The sequence below is a fragment of the Pogona vitticeps genome, chromosome 11, assembly GCF_051106095.1.
Source record: "Pogona vitticeps strain Pit_001003342236 chromosome 11, PviZW2.1, whole genome shotgun sequence".
Lineage (NCBI taxonomy): Eukaryota > Metazoa > Chordata > Lepidosauria > Squamata > Agamidae > Pogona > Pogona vitticeps.
Window position 1 is genome coordinate 17,275,478 of NC_135793.1, and position 23,857 is coordinate 17,299,334.

The 23,857-nt window shown below is 38.4% G+C and overlaps 1 protein-coding gene across 2 annotated transcripts in view; it reads right to left on the reverse strand.

Moving 5' to 3' along the window:
- The window catches only part of STAG2 (STAG2 cohesin complex component), an 84,696-nt gene that overhangs the window by 38,228 nt on the left and 22,611 nt on the right, over nt 1-23,857 (reverse strand). For both annotated transcript variants that reach the window (XM_072981200.2, XM_072981201.2), the window contains exons 2-8: nt 8,075-8,226; nt 6,854-6,932; nt 6,152-6,313; nt 5,168-5,264; nt 4,582-4,658; nt 2,144-2,348; nt 74-225 (exon numbers count right to left, since the gene is read on the reverse strand). In XM_072981200.2, coding sequence (XP_072837301.1) covers nt 74-225; nt 2,144-2,348; nt 4,582-4,658; nt 5,168-5,264; nt 6,152-6,313; nt 6,854-6,932; nt 8,075-8,118 — 816 coding nt within the window. In that variant the 5' untranslated portion in view covers nt 8,119-8,226. The remainder of the gene's footprint in view (nt 1-73; nt 226-2,143; nt 2,349-4,581; nt 4,659-5,167; nt 5,265-6,151; nt 6,314-6,853; nt 6,933-8,074; nt 8,227-23,857) is intronic.

Genomic DNA, 23,857 nt, shown 5'->3' on the forward strand with positions numbered 1-23,857 from the left:
GAACAAATGTGATTCCTCTCCCAGTGCCCTCACTTTTCCAAACAGCCATAAAAATAACTGTCAAAAGGTCTACCTCCTTTCTCTTCTGTAGCAAAAGCTCCAATCTATCATTAGCTCTTTTTCCAATTATTTTATTTCGTTCTGCTTCATACTGTCGCTGTGTGTTGTCCATATTGATGCTTAAATTTAACGCCACATTCACTAATGCAGTCATTAGCTTCATAGCTAAAAATGTCAAGAGAAAGAATGTGTTCTATTAGGTGATTTTTGATAAGGCATAAAAGAAATTAATGCTTAAAAAGTACACAAGATATGAAAACAACTACACTGATACCACCATGCTCAATACAAAGTTTTAAATATTTCATTCCAAAAGTGAGGAAGCTATCTACTGTACATCCATATAACACTACATTTTTTTCCTCGCAATCTTTTCTAGTTAAACCACTCAAAAAATAACCATAGTCAATTCAAATGTTTATTTGAGCATTTCATCACTTGCACAAGGAAACAATTATTTCTCCTTGTACTAGTGGAAGTCAAGCAACACACAAGCAAAATCTTCCAGGCTGGGACTATTGGAGGAGTTATTCTCTGTATGATTTGCTTTTAAGTGTTATATGTGGGCTTTAAGTAGTTCTTCTCCTATGACAGTTATTAAGATACATCAAAAGACTGGAAAAACCCAAACCAATATTATTGCAGCAAATGAACACATGGCGCTAAATCCAAACTACTATGGTCCTAACTCTGTCAGATTAAGAGTCAACAGTTTCAGCTGATTTCCACAGAATGAACTAATAAAGCACAAGCTACAGTAACAGCATAGTAGCTGAGTAAATCAATTCATTTTTTAAAACATATTTGCTGCCAATACATTTCTTCGTTGAATTGCACAGCTCTGAGAAGTGCAGTTTTGATTATAAGCTGATTTTTTTCCCCAGTAAGTAAGTAAATAAACAATCTCTCCATTCATCACCCACTCCAGGTCAAGGCTTCACCTGGGCTTCCAGCACCTTCAGGTCAGACACTCAGTCCCACCCTCCCTTTTCCTCTCTCCTCCGCTACCTTACACCACTGAGGCCTGCTGAAGGCATTCAGGCAGGCTGCATAGGACTCCCAGGAGCCAGTCAAGGGCAAGTGTTGTCCTCCTTCCCCTAATCAGTTCCCCATCTTTCCCTGCCCCCACCTTATTTTTTCATGCCACCTTTATTTTACTCTCTGGTGGGCAGCCACTCTTCTTACCTCAATGCTGCAGAGAAGTTTCACAGAGAGAGATCAACGATATCCAGGCTGGTCATGAGGCTGGGCTGGGTCTTTCCAAACAGAAAAGCGAGTCATGGAAAGGGATGCAGCCAGGCCTCCAATTGGCTGGCAATTAGGAGAGGAGGAAAAGCTCTGGGACTAGCCTGGATGTCTTTGCTCTCTTCTCTGTGTGCAGCTCCTGGCTCTACCTCTCAGCCTAACCAGAAAAAGAAAAAAAAAAAAGCCCGAATCCCTCAGAAAAGGAGATGGCAGAGGGCTGGACTGGCAAAAGAGTGGGTTAACTTAACCGCTGATTTCAGTCCTCCCAGATGCCACCACCATCTTGCTTCTGTGGCAGCTGCTAAGCACAGCCGTCTTCTCTCTTTCCCTTTCCCGTTCAATGGAAACCCTGCTTGGGGGTGTGTGTGCATTAATTATACACAGACTTTGAATTACACAGGGGTCCAACACCCCTAACCCCCATGCTGTTGAAGGGAGAAGTGTATAGAGAAGGTACCGGAGTGGTGCCAGGTAAATTCCTTCTGGAGAGCATTCCAGAGAGAGAGCACCGTCCTAAAAGGATTGCCACTTGTCATATTTCAGAAGAAAAGGGATCCCACAGAAACGCCTTTGACAATGATACCAGTGTATGGGTGATTTCTCTGGATCCACTTCATTGTCTTTTTACTTTACACCTGGTTGTGACAGTGGCTACGTCCACTTTAAAGGAAAGGAAAAACAGATATAAAACACAAAACTGGTTTTCTGCCATCAACCACGTCCCCCATTTTGGCTTTTCTACCATTTTGAATTAGAGTCCTTCCATATTCAATGAAATGTTGAATAATCATATTTAAGGTAAATGTAAAATGATAAATATCATTTAATGGATACTTACCTGCCAATGTGCTAGTATGTCGAAATGCCCTGACTTGAGAGTCTGATAATCCTGTAAGTAGTGAAATGACTGTGTCCATCATATATTCATCATATATGATACTATACTGACACTGCCGGACCAACACTCCAATGAACTCACAAAAGCTTGACTTAAATTTCTTCCACTGAGGACCAGCCATGGTAAGTGGATAATCTCCACTATCCTAGAATATAAAACACGTACCTGTTAGTAACAATACAATAATTTTTTTACTTTGAATTACATAATATTCACATTCAGATGACCTCTAGAATCAAACAGCAGGCAACATTTTGAATACAGTACTGTTGTTCTTTTATTCTTATTTTGGTTTTATTTGCTTTCCCAAGTAAAGCAAAGAATTCTGCTTCTTCCACATTAAATATAAATCAGAATAAAATTCTCAAGGCAGAAGGTGCACTTACACCTGCAAAAATTAATTATTTTTCTGGAATAGTCGTGGGAAAGATGCTATTTTTTAGAAAAACCACTATCAAGCATTTTTTAAGACGTTGTCTTTTACAAAAATAAATTAAGAGGTTAGTCAGGTGTGCACTTTTCTGAACAACCTGAAGGTATACATTCATTCATGTTTACAGCACACCTTTCTTTGAAAAGGAACTCCTCCTCAAGGTACAAACCTTGAGGCATAAACCTTCAGGAGAGATTATGGTTTCTATATATAGCAATTTCATTACGACTCTACTGGGAAATACTGCTTGGTTGTTAAAATTTAAGGCAAGCGGCTTCAAATCTAGAAGGACAACATTTCAAGGCAGAAAGAGAGCAGGATGACACATGTACATATATTTGTGCATATGTCATAAATATAAAACATTTATATAAGACTCCCAAAGCTTACAATAAACTAAAACAATGAAATAATTGATTGATTTAAAATATGAAACAATTGGACAAAAACAGCACAACTAAAAGCAGAGAATAAATAAATTCAAACTTAGAATTAACGACTTAAAGTTATATGACAATGTAAACACTACTCACTAAGAAACTTCCAAAAGCTGAAGCCAGTCTAATTCCAGTTCAAAGAGAACTATCTAACTGAAGTACAGTACAAAATCCTGACTCAAAGTCCTCTTAATTAGAAACCACTTCTTCAAGCAGTGGTGGTGGGGAAAACCAGGGTCTCCAAAGGTAATCATAACTCTGATCTACCTTTGCAAAGGAAGAAGTTTTTGGGGGCCATCCTAGCCCTAAATTGTTTAGGATTTTGTAAGAACTAGCACCTCAAACAAAATTCAGAAATGGACTGGAAGCTATCTCATCTTACATAAGGCCAGTAACAATCTTTCATGGGAAAAAAAACGTATTTTGAGAATTAATGCCTTAGTATCTTTTTCTTCATTTCCCCTCCTCATCCCCTTCCATTTAATTTCACGTTGCTTTAGATTATGAGTCCGAAAGCAATTTACTGATCTGCAAGACATTTAAGGGACCTTTTGGCTGAAGAGTAAACAACAAATGAATGAATAAAATATTCCAAAACTCACACCCTTAAAAGTGTCCTGGACACTATATTTTGTGTCATGTGAAAGTTCCTCATCTCTTTTAAAGCACAGGTCCCCACAGAATATTATTTCTAAAAGTTAAGGCACTATATAAAATATTAAAAAATAACTATGCCAATAACAAAAAACTAGGTTGACTTAATTTATAACCATTCATTTGTTACCATTTTTTCCTTAATTATATTATGAGTCATTTTAATATTAGAAGAGCACATTCTATACTGGATACCCTGTGTGGTGTATCAGATAAAAGTAATGGGCTAATACTCAGGAGGCCTGGGGGGTTTGAATCCCCATTCACCCATGGAAACTCACTGAGGTTGTGGAACTGGTCAAACCAACATGCCCTCTAATTTTCAGCCCTGCTGGGTGGGGCTCCACCTCTCTCACACATGGGATTCCGTCGCAACCAGAACCACAGGGGCTGTGCAGAAGGAGGCGGAGTCACACATTCACAGCTACGCACCTCAAACACATCCTTGGGTAAAACCATTCCTTAAATATCTCACTTACCCATTAGGGTCACCAAGATCAGTTCTGACTTAAAGGCACATAACAAGATCATTCTATATCAAGCAGAAAATATTTACTAAAACTAGGAGCCTACCTTCAAGTCATCTGTACTGTACATCAGTACATGCCCTATATTATTGTTTGCCATTGTTCCCATTAAAAATGCAAATACCGCATCCAAAAGGATGTCCTCACATTAGCAATTCAATAGCCACCTTGAACCTTGCACATGTTAAATATCACTCCCCAATATTCTCCACCAATCAATTCCAGATATGAAACGTTTTACCTCAAAAATTTATACCTTCTAATATGGCTTCCTGTACTGTATCTCAAAGATAAAGGCTATTTTTCTAAAAGCGTGTGCACTTTTACCTCATCAAATTCTTCAGTCATTTTTCGAATTATTTCAGAATTTTGCATATGTCGGAACATCTCTGCTGTTACAACACCTGCAAGTCAGAGGAAGTGAATTAATAAGATAAAATATGTTACTCATACAATATGTACAAAAACTTCTACATCATACAGAAATATTATAAAATGTTTATGTTTGAAATACTTTATAGAATTGTAGACCAAAGCAAAATTTATCTTTCATACCGTACATATGGAAGCAAAAACTATTTTATTTATTTATTTATTTATTTATTTATTTATTTAACTTATATGCCGCCATACACTTTATTATTCACTACCTCAGCCTTTGAAACACAAGAATAATATAGTCTTAAACAATCATGGAATAAACATTAATACTCATACTGTACCTGGAAACGGAAAATTATGGGGAACCTGTGGCCCTTCAATAACTAAAATATTAATCCCAATTAATTAATTAATTAATCCCACTGCCCAGGCTGACCAGAGCTGTTGGGAACTGTTATTCAAAAACATCTGTCAACACACAGCTTCTGTTGTCCTACTACAGAGGAAAAGATGCACTTCCAAAATAACTTACCTTTGCAGCCTGAACACTGAATGAAGAAGTTGATGAGATCAAGAAGTGCTGTATCTCTGTCATGCTTGTAGGATTCTATCCAATCATCCACCACAGACTGGGAAAATAAAAAAAGCCATATAGCATTTTGTTACTTTGTATCTTTTCAGAACACAGGCATTCCAAACAATTCCATCCATTCAAAAATATTTCTCATCTACATTTTTCCAAGCAAGAGGATACTGTAAGCTGAACCCAACAAAAACAACAGGATCAGTAACTTATCTACTTGGAAAGTGAAGATCAAGTAGGACAAGGAAATTTAAACGCATATACAGCTCTTCATTGAGTTTTGTTCGCAGAACTCTATTGCTTTAAGTTAGGGTTACAATGAGATTTAAACAAATTGGATTATTGTCAGAATATAGCAATTTCAAGTCACAGCTGTGAAACTGGCTTGTTTAAGGAAACCACTGGCCAAAATCCTGTTGAGATTTTACATGTAGACAAGAGGAATCACATAAACTACTGCAGCTAACTGACAAGGATCCTGGCACACATCTGGGCAAGTGACTGGTGTGTACCCAGACTATTAACTGCAGCAACCTGTATGATCTAGCAACTTGTATGATTCCCCTTGCACAAAAATAAAATCCACCAGGATTCTGGCCACTGCTAAGAATGACTACCATTTAGGATTTGGATGTGCTGAATTTCTAAAACAAAAGCAGAATTTTCTGATGTCCTGCCTGAATTGGAGGGGGGGGGAGGGTGTCACAGTGTTTCTGCATTCACTCGTATAAAAATAAACCATGGTTCATCATATTCTCTAAATAATCAATATGTTCTCTTATCAAGTTTGTTAATACTTTTTGTTCAGTACACAAACTGTGCAACATTATAAAATTTTAACAATACAGGTATGTGGACAACTTTTCTGACCGTTTCCGTATTACAGAGGGCTTTCTAAATCCATTTCTTTATAACATTCATTTGTATATTTACCTGCATAGCACTCTTTCCCATTTTGACAACTTCAAACAACATCATGTTTTCCACACCATTCTGCTGGTGATGCCCATTCATTCGATTTGGACCACCAGGCTTCCCTCCTCCGTTTCCAACTTTTGCCTTCTCTCCTGTACCTTTTTTCCCCTTTTTGCAGGTCTACAAAGATATTTGTCAGAAAATTAAGAGGCACAATAAATGAATGCATTAATAATGAATAACTGTGGTATTTCAGTCTTATAGTATCTTATTAACTGTTTTCCCGAACACAACAGCCCTCCCCAACAAATTGTCCTTGAATGTCTGGGGACCCACTGGAACTAATTCCATTAGGTGCACAGGCCTTCAACGCAAGCATACTCCTGTTAAATGAAACCTCTTCAGATCTCATGTAATAATCATACATATATTTTGTAATGAGATTTACATGAAGTATTTTTAAATTTATATAACATTTAAAAGATACAGATGAGCATCCTATTGAGCTTCTACTGATCAGAAATTACCACAGAACTGTGCTACCTGCACAATTATTTCCACTGCACAAACAGAGATCATGTGTTCTTCACGGAGATCATAATTTGTGCAACAGCAAACCTTGTGACAATGAAATGGTCTCACATTACTACTGGATATAAGCTTTCATCAGAAGCACTATTATTTTGTATTAAGGCTTGAAAATGTGAGGGATATATATACCTTTCCTTTTCCTGGTTTCTGATTTTTGCCTTCAATATCTTCAAAATCAGTATCTGAAGAGAAATGTGTTTCAGGCTCCCTGAAAAGACATATTTTTACATTCTAAATCACAACTGTTTTATTATGAAACATTTATGTAAAACATCTGCACTTTTATTTTCTGCAAAGATGGAGTACTCTGAACAAACTAAGGTCTTGGAATCTTCTTATATGAATAGGCAAGTACAGAACTAGCATTAGAACATTAGAACTCAGGAAGAAGGGTGATAATCTGGACAACTCTGAGAACAATTACTGTTATCAGAAATAACTCTGCCCATGCCTTCCTACCAAATTTCAAAATGTGAGAATAACTCAATGAAACCAATGTTTCATTGGTACAAGTGATTTTCTTATAAAATGCTTTGGTCGAAGAACCATTAAGAGCCACGGAGTTAAGAAAATTTAAGGACAACAGGGATGAAACAGTGCATTGTCACCTTGCACAAGTGGTAGGTTCAATTCCCTTCACGTCACAAGTACATATAGCACAAAGCTGCAGATTAAAGGGCTCAAAGAGAAATTAAAGCACTTCTGCACTGCATGACCAATTCTGAAACAATTTTGCAACTGAACGAAACAAGGAGGTTTGTGCACATTACACATCAAAATAATCCCAATCCTGTATGAATGAAATTGATAAAATTCTGCAGCCAGTATAAGTTAAATATAATTTGTACATATTTTCAGTCATCTCATTTCTAGTGATTTATTTCAAAAACTACACTCAAAAGGAAGAAGAGGGAATAAGTGAATTCACGGCACCCAAATGCTCAACTTTACAAACGTGGACCTTTACACAATTTACAATCTTGTGCATACGTATTTAGCAATCCAGTTTGATAAAAACTACTCTGATACACTGTCTAATATATCTGAAAAACACTTAACTTTCCAGTAAACTCAACAGTTTTTTGAAATTACGAGATGGAAAAAAATTGCTTAAGCTCTGTAACTATGGTTAATTAATAAAATAAAATAAAATAAAATAAGGTTCTAAAACCTGAACTACAGCATAATTATTTATGGCTGCTAAGCTTCCTTAATAGCTAAATCATTCAGGCACACATTTAAAACAAGATCAACATAAAATTTCTTGATAAAGCCATGATTTGTCTCCAGCATTATGAAAACAAAAACAAATTTTAAATTCCAAAGTTTGACCTTACTCAAGCTACTTACTGAAGCACAGCAAAATTAGTTGTTACTTCTTGGGCTGCTATCATTTCTTTATCATCTTCTGGAGCACTACTTAGAAATACATTCAAAAAAGCAGATGTGAATGGTAAATGTGCCTCCTTCTCTTGTTCTTGTCTTTTTGTAGTAGGCTATACCTGTTAAGAAAAACAAGAAAGACTAATAAGTATGCATACGGCGATCTGGGTTATCTAAACCAGTGGTTCTTAACATTGGGTTACTCAGGTGTTTTTGGACTGCAACTCCCAGAAGCCTTCACCACCAGCTGTGCTGGCTGGGGTTTTTGGGAGTTGCAGTCCAAAAAACACCTGAGTAACCCAAGGTTAAGAACCACTGATCTAAACCAAGTATTTCTAACTGCTGCTTTATAAAACCATTGAAATTTTCCTTTTCTACATACCTTACCCTAAAGACCCAGCTTACCTGGGATGAGCAAGAAAGGAGAAGAAAAGACTATTAATCTTTGGACACTCTCTCCCACTTTCCATTTCTTCAGATTACACCAAAGATCTATTTAAATCTGAATCCTGTTTTCAACAGTAACCAACAAAATGCTTCTAGGACCATACATTAAATTACGACTGCATTCTCTCCTACTATGTGCTGCTCAAAAGAATGAAAATACTTACTTAATATCTCAGGTGTATATTGTTCAGTATTACATTATTACAGTATTACATGCAGTATGACATTATACATCTTGTGCATTATGGTTTTTCTAGACTTTCAAGAATAAGACTAGGTCCAAGACCAGTTATAAACTGTGTTCCTTCAAAGGGAGCTCAGATCTGTCCATAACAAGCTATGAGACTAGAACCAGGACAGTTAGTTCTGTTGCAGATCAAAAGGAAAAAAAAGTCTGTTTTAAGTCTCCTAAGTGTATTCATTACTCCATCAGACAATAGATCAAGAGCTCCATAGCATTCTTAGCATTAAAACAAAAATAACAGAAATGGTATCATCTTCACACTGATAGCACTGGGCCAATGTTCCCTCTAAGTGGCAGGGGGCTGTGCAGACCAGCCAGACTTGCCACCCATTTGCTTCTGGTCGCAGCCAGAACCTTGCACGCAAATGGCCCCATGCTGGCAGAAAATTAAAGGGAACATTGCACTCAACTCTAGATAAATCTTGTAACAACCTCTTTCAACAGTTTCATACAGCTGTAGCAACACAATAATTATGCAGAACCACATAAACTAAAGGCTACTGAATTGAGCAGCAGTTCCCCCACCCTGTTTCCCATAGTATTTTTGGGGCTATTCACTAGCTAAGACTGAAGCCACTGTAAAACAAGGTCTGAGAATTCTCCTTCAAGTTTTTAACTACAGGTATTATTAATATATAGCATTTGCAATCCTGGCTACATCATTACTTGTTCTTTATTCAAGACTATTTACAATACTGTACAAAACAGCAACAGTTTCAATTTAGCTGTTCCAATACTGTACATCTTATTCCTCCAGAATAAAGTCTGTCTATTCCTACCTTTTGCAATCTGTTTTTTTTCCAGAAGTCCATGTATAAAATGCAGTAAATGCATTCTAAAAAATTCTACAAAGTTGATGAGATTGCATTTATCACAGATGGTATTACACTTCTTCCTGAATCGTATTTATTTTTCTATCGCAGAAGTGGGCAGGTTCAAGGGTACAGGAATTAATTTTCTGTCTCCAAATCCCATTGTGAGCCATAAGTCCCAAATCTGAATAAGGTACATCTGTTTTCCAGAATGTTACTTCCAATTCTTGGGCTTTGTTTTGTAGATCTGCATGCCATTCTGTATCAGAAATGTTGCTTTTGAAGGCTTCCAGGAGCACAAAATACAGCCGGGCATTGCTGATGGCCTGAGACCTCAAAAAGAGACACTGCAGGACTGCATGCAAGCAACTACTGGCCCGCCAATTTTCAAAATATTACTTTTTACAGTGCTGCCCACCTATCTACTCACTTTCTTCATAATCCTAAATTCCCAGATCAATTCCTTTTTTGTGCAACTGTTTACAACAACATGTTTCTCTCTCTTTCTCTCTCTTTTTGTCATTTTATTATATTTATTTTACAAAGCTTGTACTCCTTTGAATGTTTATTATTTTTATCCTGCTGGTATCCTTGATGACTTAATTTTTACATCTCAAATCTGCAGATACAAAGGACTAGAATGGGGGCTGGGGACAGCTTGCTTTGTTTTTCCTTGGAATTATTTTTTTCCTTTTTTCACCAAAAGATCTGAATAAAGATAGGGAGGAATCCTATGAATGTTCTCATCTGAAATGTGAAATCATTTTTAAAGGTTTTATTCATACAACATTTTGGCATGAATACCCCTGTGAAAGACAACCTTGAGAACTTAATCCGTATTGGAAGGCGGTTCTCAAGTCAAAAAGTCTGTAAGTCAAGTCTCCATTGACCTACAGTGCATTGAAAACCAATTAATCCCGTAACAGGCCGTTTTTGTTCCATTTTGGTTTTTTTCTGCTCTGTAAGTCAAATCTCAGTCTGCAAGTCAAACCTAAATTTTGCGGCCAGAGAAGTCTGTAACTCAAAAAGTCTGTAAGTCAAGCCGTCTGTAAGTCAAGGGTCCACTGTAGTGACTATTATTTTCAAGAATACTGTATTTTTTGCACCATAAGACTCACTTTTTTCCCACAAAACAGGGGTGTGGAAAGTCTGTGCGTCTTATGGAGCTAAGAAAACAGATTATATTTTCCTATTTTCTTCTCCTAAAAAATTGGTGCGTCTTATGGAAAGGTGCGTCTTATGGAGCGAAAAATACAGTATGTTTCAAGTGTGGCTAATTTTGTCTACTGTTAGTATCCCACACAATATATTTATGATAATACATTATTTTAGAGGTTAACCTCAGATATGCCCTGTTTTAAGATAAGGACTTAGCTCCAAATACAGTGGTGCCCCGCATGATGACGATAATGCATTCCGTTAAAATCGCTGTACAGCGAAATCGTCGTCACGTGAAAATAAAAACCCATTGGAATGCATTGAAAACCGGTTAATGCATTCCAATGGGGGAAATACCTGCTCGTGCAGCAAAGATCCTCCACAGGGCAGCCATTTTGTGATCCCTGTCTTGCGGAAATAGGTCCGGAAAACAGTGGGGAGCCATTTTGTGAACCTCCGATCAGCTGTTTTAAATCGTCGTCTTGCGAACAATTGGTTCGCAAAGCAGGGACCTAATCATCATTAAACGAAAAAACCCCATAGGAAACATCAAGCGATTGTTTAACAGGGTAAGCGTCTAGCGGGGCACCACTGTATAACTTTGATAGAAACATGCATACTGACCAGTCAGCAAATGCACAGAAAAGAGGACTTATGAAATATTTTTCAATCTACCAAATAATTACTGGTCAAAATCCTGTTGCTTAGTGCAGTATCACATTAGAGCTGGCCCACTCGAATCAGTGGAGATTTGGCAGAGTCAACTCCTTAGTAAATTCCATTGATTCAAACAGGCGTACCCTAGTTGCAAGTTACTTGAGTATAGTAAGTCACAAGTAGAGTAGGTCCACTTGAATCAACTTAACTTGTGGAAGAACTGACTCACTAAATCCCCACTGATTCAATGTGGCTACTTTTGTGCAATTTACTATGCTAAGCAAGAGGATTTGGCCATTATGTTGTTTATTTTCTCAAAACGGCTGTCAAAACACTACTAAGTTTTAATAAACAAGTAAATTCTGTATTCAGCTTTTCCCAATATTCCCTCACATGGTGGAAAATCCTTCTTCCAGAATTTTGGGATTTGTAGAAATCTAATGTTCCTGTTTTCACATATCTATGGTATGCAATTTACCAATACTCTAGAGCAGGGGTCCCCAACCCCAGTTCGCAGACCCATCCTGGTCCGTGACCTTGCCAGGACCACACACACACGGCCCTTCCCACACATGCACAGCCCCTCCTATGGTTAAGGACCACTGCTCTAGAAGGATCTCATATTCTTGCCTCCTCCATTCCACTTCTTTCCTTTCCACATCCTTCCTTCAACATTTTATGTTCTGGAAATTAAATGAGACAACACTGAACTTTACAGGCAACTTTCTCCTTCTGTACATTTTTTTAGCTGCTATTACTGTGGTCCCTGTACAGCCCAGTTATATATGTCATATCTGATCCTTAGAACTATGCTGCACTGAAGTGAATGGGTTTTTCCCTTCTGGTCAACACGCTGCCAAATGTTCTGAAGTACACTTAAGAGAAGTTGTCCCAAATGTAGTTATCAATCCAAACTAGACTGCCACAAACCGGAGACTAGTATGATACTGCACTGCTTGTTCAGCCACTGTACCAAACAAGATTTTTGTGTGTGTAATGACTGACCACATTAAAGCAGCTTTCCAAATATCAACTATCAGTAATCCCTATCCATGTCCTGATTTTAATCTCTCACTTCTGTTTAAAATAGTTTATTTCATTTTATTGCCCCCTTTGTTCCAATGAAGAGACTGAAGGCAGCTCAGACATCATAAAAATAAACAAAATAAAAAAGCATTAATTTTTTTTTCAATATGATGTCATAAACAGTAACCACGAGATGGTTTTTAAAGTATATAAATACCTCAAGTACTAGATATTATGTTATATGCAAACTCTCTAATTATTTCACAGTGTAATTCAGTGCTGCTAAGCCCAAAATAAAAACCATGGATGTTAAGCACTGCCATGTAAAATTAAAAACTAAAACTAGATTTGTACATTTTAGCCTTCTAGGACTCTAGTTTAAAATGTACAAATCTAGCTTTAACTCAGAGAAGAGCTAAAATTCAGGCTGCCACTACGTGATGCTAAAACACAATCAGTGTACTTTTAAAAAAGAAAATGTATCACACTGGAAGATCACTTGGTGGAGCTCTAGCCCAAAGCTAAAAAAGACAGGTCACCCAGACCCAGCTATTTTTTGTCGGGATGTTTAAGTATTATTACCAGGACAGTATAATATTATAACTGAATTTTTATTTTGAATTTTTCTAAACAAAATTATTGCAGTAAAACTGTCACTTTAATGATGCTTAGCTTTATCAAGAATCCAGTTATTTTACCAAACAAATCTGCTGTGTGACACAGTAACAATGGGGGATGGGGGAAACATGTTTTGTTTTTTGTTAAATGGTCATTTGACAAAAAGGAGTACCTTACATTTATACAATGAGCACAGACATCACCTTGCCAACAAAGGTCCGCATAGTCAAAGCTATGGTTTTTCAGTAGTGACCTATGGAAGTGAGAGCTCGACCATAAAGAAGGCTGACCGCCGAAGAATTGATGTTTTTGAATTGTGGTACTGGAAGAGACTCTTTAGAGTCCCCTGGACTGCAAAGAGAAAAAACCTATCCGTTTTGAAGGAAATCAACGCTGAGTGCTCACTAGAAGGACAGATCCTGAAGTTGAGGCTCCAGTACTTTGGCCATCTCATGAGAAGAGAAGACTCCCTGGAAAAGACCCTGATGTTGGGAAAGTGTGAAGGCAGGAGGAGAAGGGGACGACAGAGGACAAGGTGGTTGGACAGTGTCATTGAAGCTACCAACATGAATTTGACTCAAATGGCAGTGGAAGACAGGAGGGCCTGGCGTGCTCTGGTCCATGGGGTAATGAAGAGTCGGACATGACTTAACGACTAAACAACAAAACACTCAATATATCTAAATCTGTTATTATACTAGTTTTTCTGGATAGAAGTGGACTTCTCCCCATAAATAGTGTGATTCCAGATTTTAATTATTTCTGAAAGATCCTTTTCATCATGTTTAGACAGCATTTTCAGGTGGAACTGAAATTAGAGGAAAAGTTGATTACTGCACATTCTATTTGTTAGTGCATATGGTTTGCACAGTACCTATTTATTCAGAATATTTATACCTCCCCTTTCTCTTCAAGAGGACCCAAGACAGCTACAGTTCTGAAGGAAAGGATGGATGGATCTTTTTTTTTTTTTAAGTTAAAAGTATATGTCTCCATAATTACCACACGGAACTCATTTCAACTGTTAATCTGCTACATCAAATTAAGAATGTCTTACAATCGTACCTATCAAAATTGTTATAAAATCTGTGCTTTCCAAAATACCAAATAACTGCATGCCATCAGGTCAGTTCCCACTTACTGTTGCAGTATTTCTAGACATACAATACTCAGAAGTGGTTTACCGCTTCATTTTTCTAAAGGAAACCTTGAGAATTACAGCTTGCCTCAGGCTACACAGGCTGGCTTTTCTCCTGGGGGGCACAGTGGGGAATTAAAGTCTCAAACTCTGGCTCTGCAGACAGGTAACTAATTCACTGAACTATCCAGCCAGCTGTGTCCAACAGAAATAACAAATATTTTTCAGCAATAAACACTCTTTGTATTGTCTTCTTTCCCAGACCACTGAGTTGCTTCCAGAATATCTGACAATAAAGTAGTGATCACACACAGATACTACTTCATCATACTAGCTTCAGCTTCGAAGGCCTGATTTTCCACAAACAGAATGACTACATTCACATAGGGGAGTCATTATAAGATCAAGCAATATGCACAAAGTTACGAACAAGCACTAAATCTACTCGCTAATACTTGAAACAACAAGGAACGTCTCACCAATGTCCTTAAAATGAAATATGGCTGCCTGGGGGGAAAAAGACCCTTTAATTTTGATTCTTTAAACAATATTACATTGCAAGCTGAATACATAAAGAAACAAAACAAAACAAATAAAATATGGCTTATGGGACCAGTGCTACCCAGGTTTTAAAATCAACTTTCACACAATTATTTTTCTTATTAATGTATATTTGATTATTTTTATTAATATTTATGTTGATTGTGATTAGTTGTGAAGATATAAGAGACCATGCATGGTTCAGGCCTGTGTCTTGGAGGATCCTACTAATTCCTTATATTGGACCCCTGGAGTGTTCTTTTCACAAACAATAGTGTTTGCTACCAATGTATCTTTCATTATCAATTTCTTCCTCATATGAAATAAGCAAGGATGATTCTGACTTATAGGGTCCTTTTCAGAGTTTTCTAGATATAGCTGTTAATACTAATGTTAGGAAGCCATGTTTGGCATTTCATGTGGGAGACAGAAGGACAGCAAATGATGTGTGACAGCAAGCAGAACATATAAAGCAGCAGTTTAACACAGTTCAATGCTTAATGTATTTGAGCCAGCTAGAAGGCATTTTCCCAGGCCCTCCCCAGAGTAGACAGTGCATTTCAATACACAAGATGTAAAACACCAGTAGATATTTTATTAAGGAAGAATGCAGAAGAGTATTCCTATAGTAATAAGAAAAGCTTAGACCAGGGGTGGGCAATTAATTTCTATAGGGGGGGGGCACATGAAAAATCTGAACTGTGTTCAGGGGCTGAACCAATTTTACTTAAAAATAAAATGAAACAGTGATGTTATGATTGCTTTTATTTTAAACTTGTTAATCTTCACAAATACTAAAGAGGTTTTTTGCGTTATGTTAAAGATAAGCAATTGATCAACTTTAGACAAAAAACTATAAATTATTTTGATGTTCAAAACTGTCCGTGGACCGCATTTTGCCCAGGTCTGGCTCAGACGGATGACAGAAGAAATACTCAAAATTATTCAAGACAGGTGAGAAACACAAGTAAAGTATAACGAAGAATCCTGAATGCAACTTTTCAGAGACTATCACATAAAGATAAAGAGAACTACTGTATTACAATGACCAGTGCAAAGAAACCGAAGACAACAAAGGAGGAAAAGCAAGGCATCTCTTCTAGGAGACAAGAAATTCAAAGCGAAATGAAAACCTAGATTAGGGATGATGAAAGGGTAACAGGGAAACATGCTGTTTGAACAAGGTAAAATAAAAAGAAGGTGGACAATATACTGAAGAACTAAACAGAAGGGATGACAAATTCCTTTGAAGAGGAATCCAATGGCAAAGAGTCTGCAGCTTTAGAAAGTGAAGATGTTCTCGAGAAGAAATAGCAAATATTTTGGGGTGTTTTTTTTGTCTGTTTTTGTTATTCTTAAGAAATAAATCATCACAGGTAGGTGGAAGACTGATAGAATTATTCCAAGCTAGACACAGAATCTGTCAAAATCCTAACAGGAATGTATGCCAACAAACTTGGCAAATTAAAGAATGGCTCACAGACTAGAACATTCAAGATACAATCCCCAAGAAAGAAGATGACTAAGACAACAGTAACTATAGTGTATCTGGTGGTCCATCAGAGTTAACATTTATCCCTGAAAGTTAAATACCAGTGTGAACAGGATGAATTTGATTTAAATTTTAAAAATCTGATATTCTATTTAAATTGAAAATTATTTTTAAACATTTAAATCATGATTTTAAAAATCACTGATTTTTATCCACCCTGCCAGACAATCTTGACAATTATATCAAAGTTCACCTGGGTAGCAAGGTATAAGTAATTTACTTACTCCTTCCTGCCTTACCAGAAATATAGCTTCCAAACTTACTTCGTTTTTATACCGCCCATCTGACTGCCAAGGCCACTCTGGGAGGTTTACAAAAGCAGTAATAAAAGCAATAACATAAAAAAACAGAAATAATCAATAACGACCAAAGTAAAAGAGCAACTAAAACAAATTACACTAAGAAATAATGTAATAAAAGCATGGCAAAGGGTTGAATGTTAGTTATTTAAAGCACTACTGTATCAGGATGTTTTAAAATCTGGGAAGGCCTGTCTAAATAACCACACTTTTAATGATCTTTTGAAGGTACCCAATGAAGGGGCCAGGCAAATTTCAGGTGGGAGACTGTTCCACAGTTGCAGAGTGACTGCCAAAAAGGCCTGGTTTCTGGTCATCATTTTTCAAGCCTCTCTCGGGGTCAGAAATGTATCGCCTAGACTGAGAAGCTCTTAGAGTATAGGCAGGTCTATTCAGAAGGAGGCATTCTGTCAGATATTGAGGTCCTAAACCATTTAGGGTATTATAGGTTAACACCATCACCTTGAAGCTGGCACAGAATCAAACAGTTAACCACTGCAGGGCACCCAGGGTGGGGGAAATATGTTGGTGTCACCTTACCTGACTCAACAATCTGGACGCCAAGTTCTGGACCTGCTGAAGTCTCCATAACAGCCCCAAGGGCAACCCCATGTAGACAGCATTACAATAGTCAAATCTCGAGATTACTAGTGCATGAACCAGCATGGTGAGGGACCCTGCCCTCAAGGAGAGAGCCATTGATAATAGCCATTGCCCACTCAGTTGTTAACGGTATGGTTGCTTCAAGAGCCAGACCAGACAAGGATCTGGTGAAGAAGTGGTGGCCTTGCAACAATCAAAGACCTTGTCAACCCCGACATCACAGGCTGAAATTGTGTTAGACTCACCAGGCAAGACGGTCCAGTGGATGTCTCGGCTTAATCTACTGGGCTAAAGGGGAGAGATCCAGGTCCCAGTGGATGGCCTCCATGTTTTGTTTAAAGGGGCCACAAATTAGTCACAGGAGATGCTACTGGGCGGCCCATCACTGTGACCAATCCCGGATAAATCTCGTACAATGCAGCACAGTTCCGCTTGGTGATCCCAGGCTTTGATTATTTGAAAGCGAAGTAAGATTTTCTTATAGCCTTCACTTTGGCTAAATAGATGTTTGATGCAATTTTAGCGGCATTTACATTTACATTAGCTGCCATCGGGGCACGTCTCCAAATGCAGATGCAGTTATCACCTCCCAGCTTCCCCCCACCCAGCTTATTGGGTCAGCTTGGCTCTGTTGTGACTCAGCTGGCTTAGCTGACTCGTAACTAGCTCACTGGTATCTTGCTTACACCCATACCAGCTATCTTATAGGAAAAATGGTGTTTATATATCCTTAGCTACTTCTACATCTTATTCCTAACCTAGCAGACTCAATGCATTTTCTCAGATTTCTTGCTTTGGTAGCAAACTCTATTAATTCTCTATGGAAGCTGCAACAGTTGCAGACCTAATAGACTTTTCAGTATACAGTATTCTTCTACTGGAGCAGATTATAGTGGTGCCTCGCTTAGTGATCGCTCCGTTGAGCGATGAAATCGCTTTGCGATGGACTTTTGGCCATTGCTGGAGCGATCTCTTAGCGATGGCCCCTATGGCTAAAATTCGCTGTCTTGCGAAGCTTAGGTCTCGAAAACACCGCTTTGCTAGCGTGGAGGGAGCTGTCAAAATCGTCGTCTAGCGAAAATTGTCCAGCGAAATTCCCCCATAGGAATCAATGTTTTGCGAATCACTGTAGCAATCACAAAAAGCCAATGTCTAGCGAAAAAACTGTCATGCGGGGTAACTGTCTAGCGAGGCACCACTGTATACACAAAACATAACAAGCCAATTCTCTAGCACTGGAATATTATTACCAAATAATTCAAAGAAGCTTTCTTTCATTTTGCTGAAGAAAAGCACTGTTTTGGATCCAAAGGACACATTAGGACTAAGGAAGCATACTGGAGTTGCATGTCAATACTACACAGAGCCAAAGCCTTAAGTGGAAACATACACATCCTTCACAACTTGTAAAATGCCTCCCACATTGCAGTAAAGCTTTTAAAAATCCTGAAAGCCATAGGTGAGGGGTTGCAGAACTGGAAAGAGGGGAGTTAAATCTCTATTCTCTACTGTACCTCTCATGCTGAAGCTTTTTAAAGCACCTATTGGCAATAAATGAAGAATTTTAAAACCCTAAATAAAACATGAGATCCAAGGTAGATGTCTGAACTACTGTCTGAGGGATAGAAGGCAGACCATGCGTCCAGAGTTCACTAATCCCTATAACTTCACTGTCACATGGGACACAAACCCTTTCAAAAAAAGGGGGGAAATGAAGTCAGGTTGAAAAAAAAGAATTCTTCCACCAGAACAGTTTCCTTTCAGATATGTACCTCTGTCTACTTGTTCAGAAGGCTAATGGTATGGCTACATTATCACATACCAGGAAAGGAGAAGCATGAAGATCAACGGTGAATTAGCAGGTGCAAACTAGCCTTACAGTAAATCAATTCAAATCAATTCTGCTAAATTTTCCTAAAGAACCAATTTAGAATTCAAGTGCTCTTGAATGAAACAAAGGTCTCCAAATATTGATACTGGGAAAATTAATAGCAACTGAACTGAACAGATTGTGCTTTTACTGCCACATGGTGAAGATTCAGAAAAGCAGAAACGAAAATAAGAATAATACTTATGTGGCATATAAGGCAATAGCTACCATTATCAATATCAGAAAATTCCGTTAACAATGTGGAATTACCTAGAAAATTACTGACATGACATCAACAAAAGAATCAGTGAAGTTTTTTCAGTTCCAAACTGAATACATTACAAGAGCATGGCTTATTTCAAGATAAGGTATGTAAATTTTTTGGAAACACATCCATAAATAAAAATTCCACAAATTATAGATTAAATTCTACTAACAACATTGATTATCAACTCTTAAAAATCACAGTATGCAGTGAGCACATTTAAGATCTGAAGACAACAGACAAACAGAGTTTATTATATGAGATACTGATTGTCAAAAGGTTCGTATGGAGTTTTAGGTGGTTTACCGATGTCAGCAGGAACGGGAGGAGTCTGTGCTTCCAAAACAGAACAATTTTTATTAACTTGCAACAAAGGGGTATCAACTATAACTTCCGTAGGTTCCAAAGTGTCCCAATCATATAGTAACTTCTTCTCAACTTCTCCATACGCATTAATTACATAGTCCTGCTTCAAAACCGGGGAGACGGTCCAAAACTTTCCTTGTCTGTGGGCTTCCAAAGGGAGGCGCTTCTCACAGCGCATATGGTCCCACAGCAGGGGTGGTGAGCCCAATCCCCCTCGGACGGGGGCTTGCTGAAGGTCATACTGGGGCATACCACCTTCCTCCAAGAACCGTGTGCCCGTGGGAACACCACCACTGTCCAGGATGATAAGGAAAGGCTTGCCTCTTCTGGGAGCTGTGTCTGCAGTCTCTATGTATGTCCCTGTCTACCAGCTGACAGGCAGGTGCATTAACAGAGACAGCAGGCCAGGCTTGCCTCTGGAAGGGAAGCTTGGCTGCTGTCTCTCAAGATGGCAACAGAGTCAGCAGTCACAAGACTAGGTAGGAATAAGGGCAGTGGGCATGTTGTGGGACTGCAAAAGGGTGACCCAACATTGCATGGTGCCAGATAGCCCATTTGCAGCAATGGAGCAATGGAGGAGGAGTAGATGGCAAGACCAGGGAGGGAGGGGCTGGGTAGTTTCCTCTCCTCCCAGGCATGAACTTTTTAAAAATATGAACAGGTTCACGGTTTGTGTATGGTTTTTTTTAAGTTTGGATGGTTCGTGGCGACCCACAAACCACTATTTCTGTGGTTCATGCCCATCTCTAATTGTGGCATGTGCACACCTGGTAAGCCAACGATCCTGAGCTTGTTGATGTTTTTGCAGAAATATTAATATAGAAGACAATTTAAATGTTTCATAAATCTTTTCAATGTAACCTATGGTTACATGAACTCTGATTTAAACTGAACTTTATTACACTATGAGCAAAAAAATGCCAAAAGCTGCAGTGACTAGAAAACAATAAACTTAATAAGACCCTTGTGTAACATTTTCTTAAAAACAAAATATAGCAGAAATCTACAAGCGTAAAAAAGGGAGAGGAAACATACCATTTAGTTTTGAAAAAGAATCTGGAACCATTGAAGCATTGTTTTGCATACAAGTAGTCGGGTAGAGATGTTGTGACATGAATATGGATTGTTTACTACAAGAAAGCCTGTGACAAAGTCCAAAATTGCAAGTTATTGCAGTTGTTAGGAAAGCAATATCTTTACTCAAGAGATATTTGTAAAATTGGCCACAAGAAGCTGCAGTAAAAGCTGAAGTCCGGAGGGTACAGAAATACAAAGAATACAACAGGGATATATATATACACACACATACTTTTACAACTGTGTTCAATCTGTACATCCGGAACCCTTTGTAAAGAAGCATTGCTGATTCAAATAATAGCATCATAATTAATGGGGTTATCAACAGCATTATGCAGACAATGCAGTAGTACTAGCTGACAGTTTAGATGGTCTGCAAGGATTACTCATACAATCAATTCAGCAATCAATTCAGCAATTAATTAACAGATTAAAAACGAATATTAAGAAAACCAAAGTCCATGCATGATAATCAACAAAAAGGAAACACCTTAGAAATGTAGTTAATCCACAATCAAGTATGGAATGCATTGACAAATGTAACTTCTGTAGAATTTGACTTTATAAACAATGGGATCACTGTGAAACTCCAGGCGAGAGTGTAAAGGCTCTCGCCGGAATGTCATCCTCCCTCAAAAGAGCAGGAGGCACAGACAAACCCATCTACACTACCCATCAAAACCAAACAGCAGGGAGTCAACACCCGGGAGTTGTAGTGGGAACTTTTGAAAATGACAGTGGCCACACAAACGGGAAGTGAATTGGCGGGAAGAGAGGAAAGGGAGAGGTCCACCGTGGAGGCGGGAATGGTAGATATGATATGGGTAGAGGACCCATGGACTAGTAAATGGGAAATGGTGCGAGTTCCACGGGAGGAGGCAGACTACTGAAGAAGGGGTCTGCCGCAACATCCTTCCTACTGGGGAGCATCTGAGGCCCGGGAGTGGTGCAGACGTCTCAGAGAGGAGAAAGAAGCAGTGTCCTGGGAAGAGAGAGAACACTAGCATGGCGCTTGGAGGAAGCCCAGAGGAGAGGCTACTTAACGGGCCCTGGACCCCTCTACGAGGAGAGGAGGATGTCTATGGGACGGAGGGGTGAGATGATGAGATCACCCCGCTTTTAGACCCAGAGGTGGTGGTTCATGATTTTGAGGACAGTAACACGTTTTTGAAGGGACCTTGGGACGAGTTGGGTAAAGATGTTTTTTTAAAGATGTTTTGATGCCCTTGCCGGACCTGTTGGCGACAAGAGAAAAAATGGAAGCCAAGGTTGCACAACAAGATTTATTGTTAAATGTTCCAATAAAAACTAGTTAGGATTTTACAGACATCTCCAGAGTCTCAGTTAGATATAGGGGAGGCAAAACACGAACCCTCACAATCACAAACCATATAACACAGGTCAAAATAAAAAAAGACAGGAATAGCTTCCCTGAGTAATAACATATTACTCATTTTGGCAACATGGACCCACTAGAAGCAGCACTACTCTGTCAAACAAGCCACAAGAACAACCCAAAGTTTGCTGTTTAATTTCTTTTAAACCACGGTTCCTTTTCACATATAACTACAAAACTAGGCACCTGCTGGATTAAAGCTGAATTCTGGTAGTTTTCTCCCACCTGAGCAGAAGGGAATGAATCAGAGGTTTCACTCAAAGTCCTTTCTGCATGTGGCCTGAGGCTGCACATAGGCCTGTAGCACTAAACCTCGGTATGTGAATGCTTTCTTTTTCACAGAATAAGTGATGCTCCATAACAAAGGAGGATGACATCTCCAGATAGTACAGACTACAATTCTCATCAGTCCCAGCCCAACATAACCAAAGTTTTGTTGTTCATGTTATCAGGAGAGCACTGGGTTACCAAAATCTTTGCATTCAACAAGAATGCGTACCACCACAGCTTAGCTCTGCATTTATCAAACCTGGGGCTCAATTAGTCTCAAGAACCAATGATTATTCAATACCACCATTCCAAATGACTAATTACTGCATCCAAACATAATACACACTGCACATTTGCATCACAGCAATCACAGAACCTGACACTAGCTAAGAAAGTGACACCATTTAACCATCAAACAATGTATGTCTGCATGTTCCACCTTCCACTATGAACCCATGCTTTCATATTTGTCAGAAATCTCAAACCAAATTTAGAAAGGATGATAAGGAAAGGCTTGCCTCTTCAGAAGCTATACTTGAGTCTTCCTCAACAGATTTTTTTTTCTTCTGCATGCCTATCAATTCCAGCTATAACTGTCTGGGTCAGAATTTAAGCTGACAACCCTGTAATTTCCTAGCCGCTCACAGCTGATTTTTTTTTTAAAAAATAAGCAATGTTAGGTTGACTAGCTTCTAAAAAGGTTGTTAATTTTGGTGGCATGATGCTTATTTTACTTAACAGGTAAGCATTTCACATTTGAACTGAAAACTGTTGGGTGAATGCCAAAATATTTGTAATCTTCATTGTGTTCTGCACTATTTCCAATTATGGTGGCTCCCTTGCATGTTTTAATGCCCTAGAGGTTGCATAACAAAGCACCTAGCTCACTACAGTTCATTCCTGCTACTGTAATTTCATTTCTTTCATTACATACTTTCCAAGGATACAACGTTGCCACCAAAAAATGAACTTTCCCCTTCCACAAAATTTGAGTAAGAGCACAAAACCTCTTTAGCCTAACCTATTGTTAAATAAGCAAAATTGTAACTAAAAATCTATATATTTTAAAGATGATGAGCCATAAAGACAGTGGTAAGAATCTAAATAGGAATTTAAGGTAATTTGTACATATCCAACAGGGAGTTTTTGACTAGAAGCCTGTGGAATTAACACTGTATTTGGTTTTTAGATTATCCATTTCTACCACGTTAAAGGCAAAAGTGATTGAGTTGGCAACTGGATTTTGGGAGTTGACGTAAGACAAGAGTAGAAAAGTAACAAAATATGGCTGTGAGATTCCTTATCCAGCTAGCAAATATCTACCTCTACAGTCAAAAAAGGAACAGAACTATCCATCTTATCTGTTTGATTGACTGATTTGAATACTGCCCCGTTACTGCACGCACTACTCT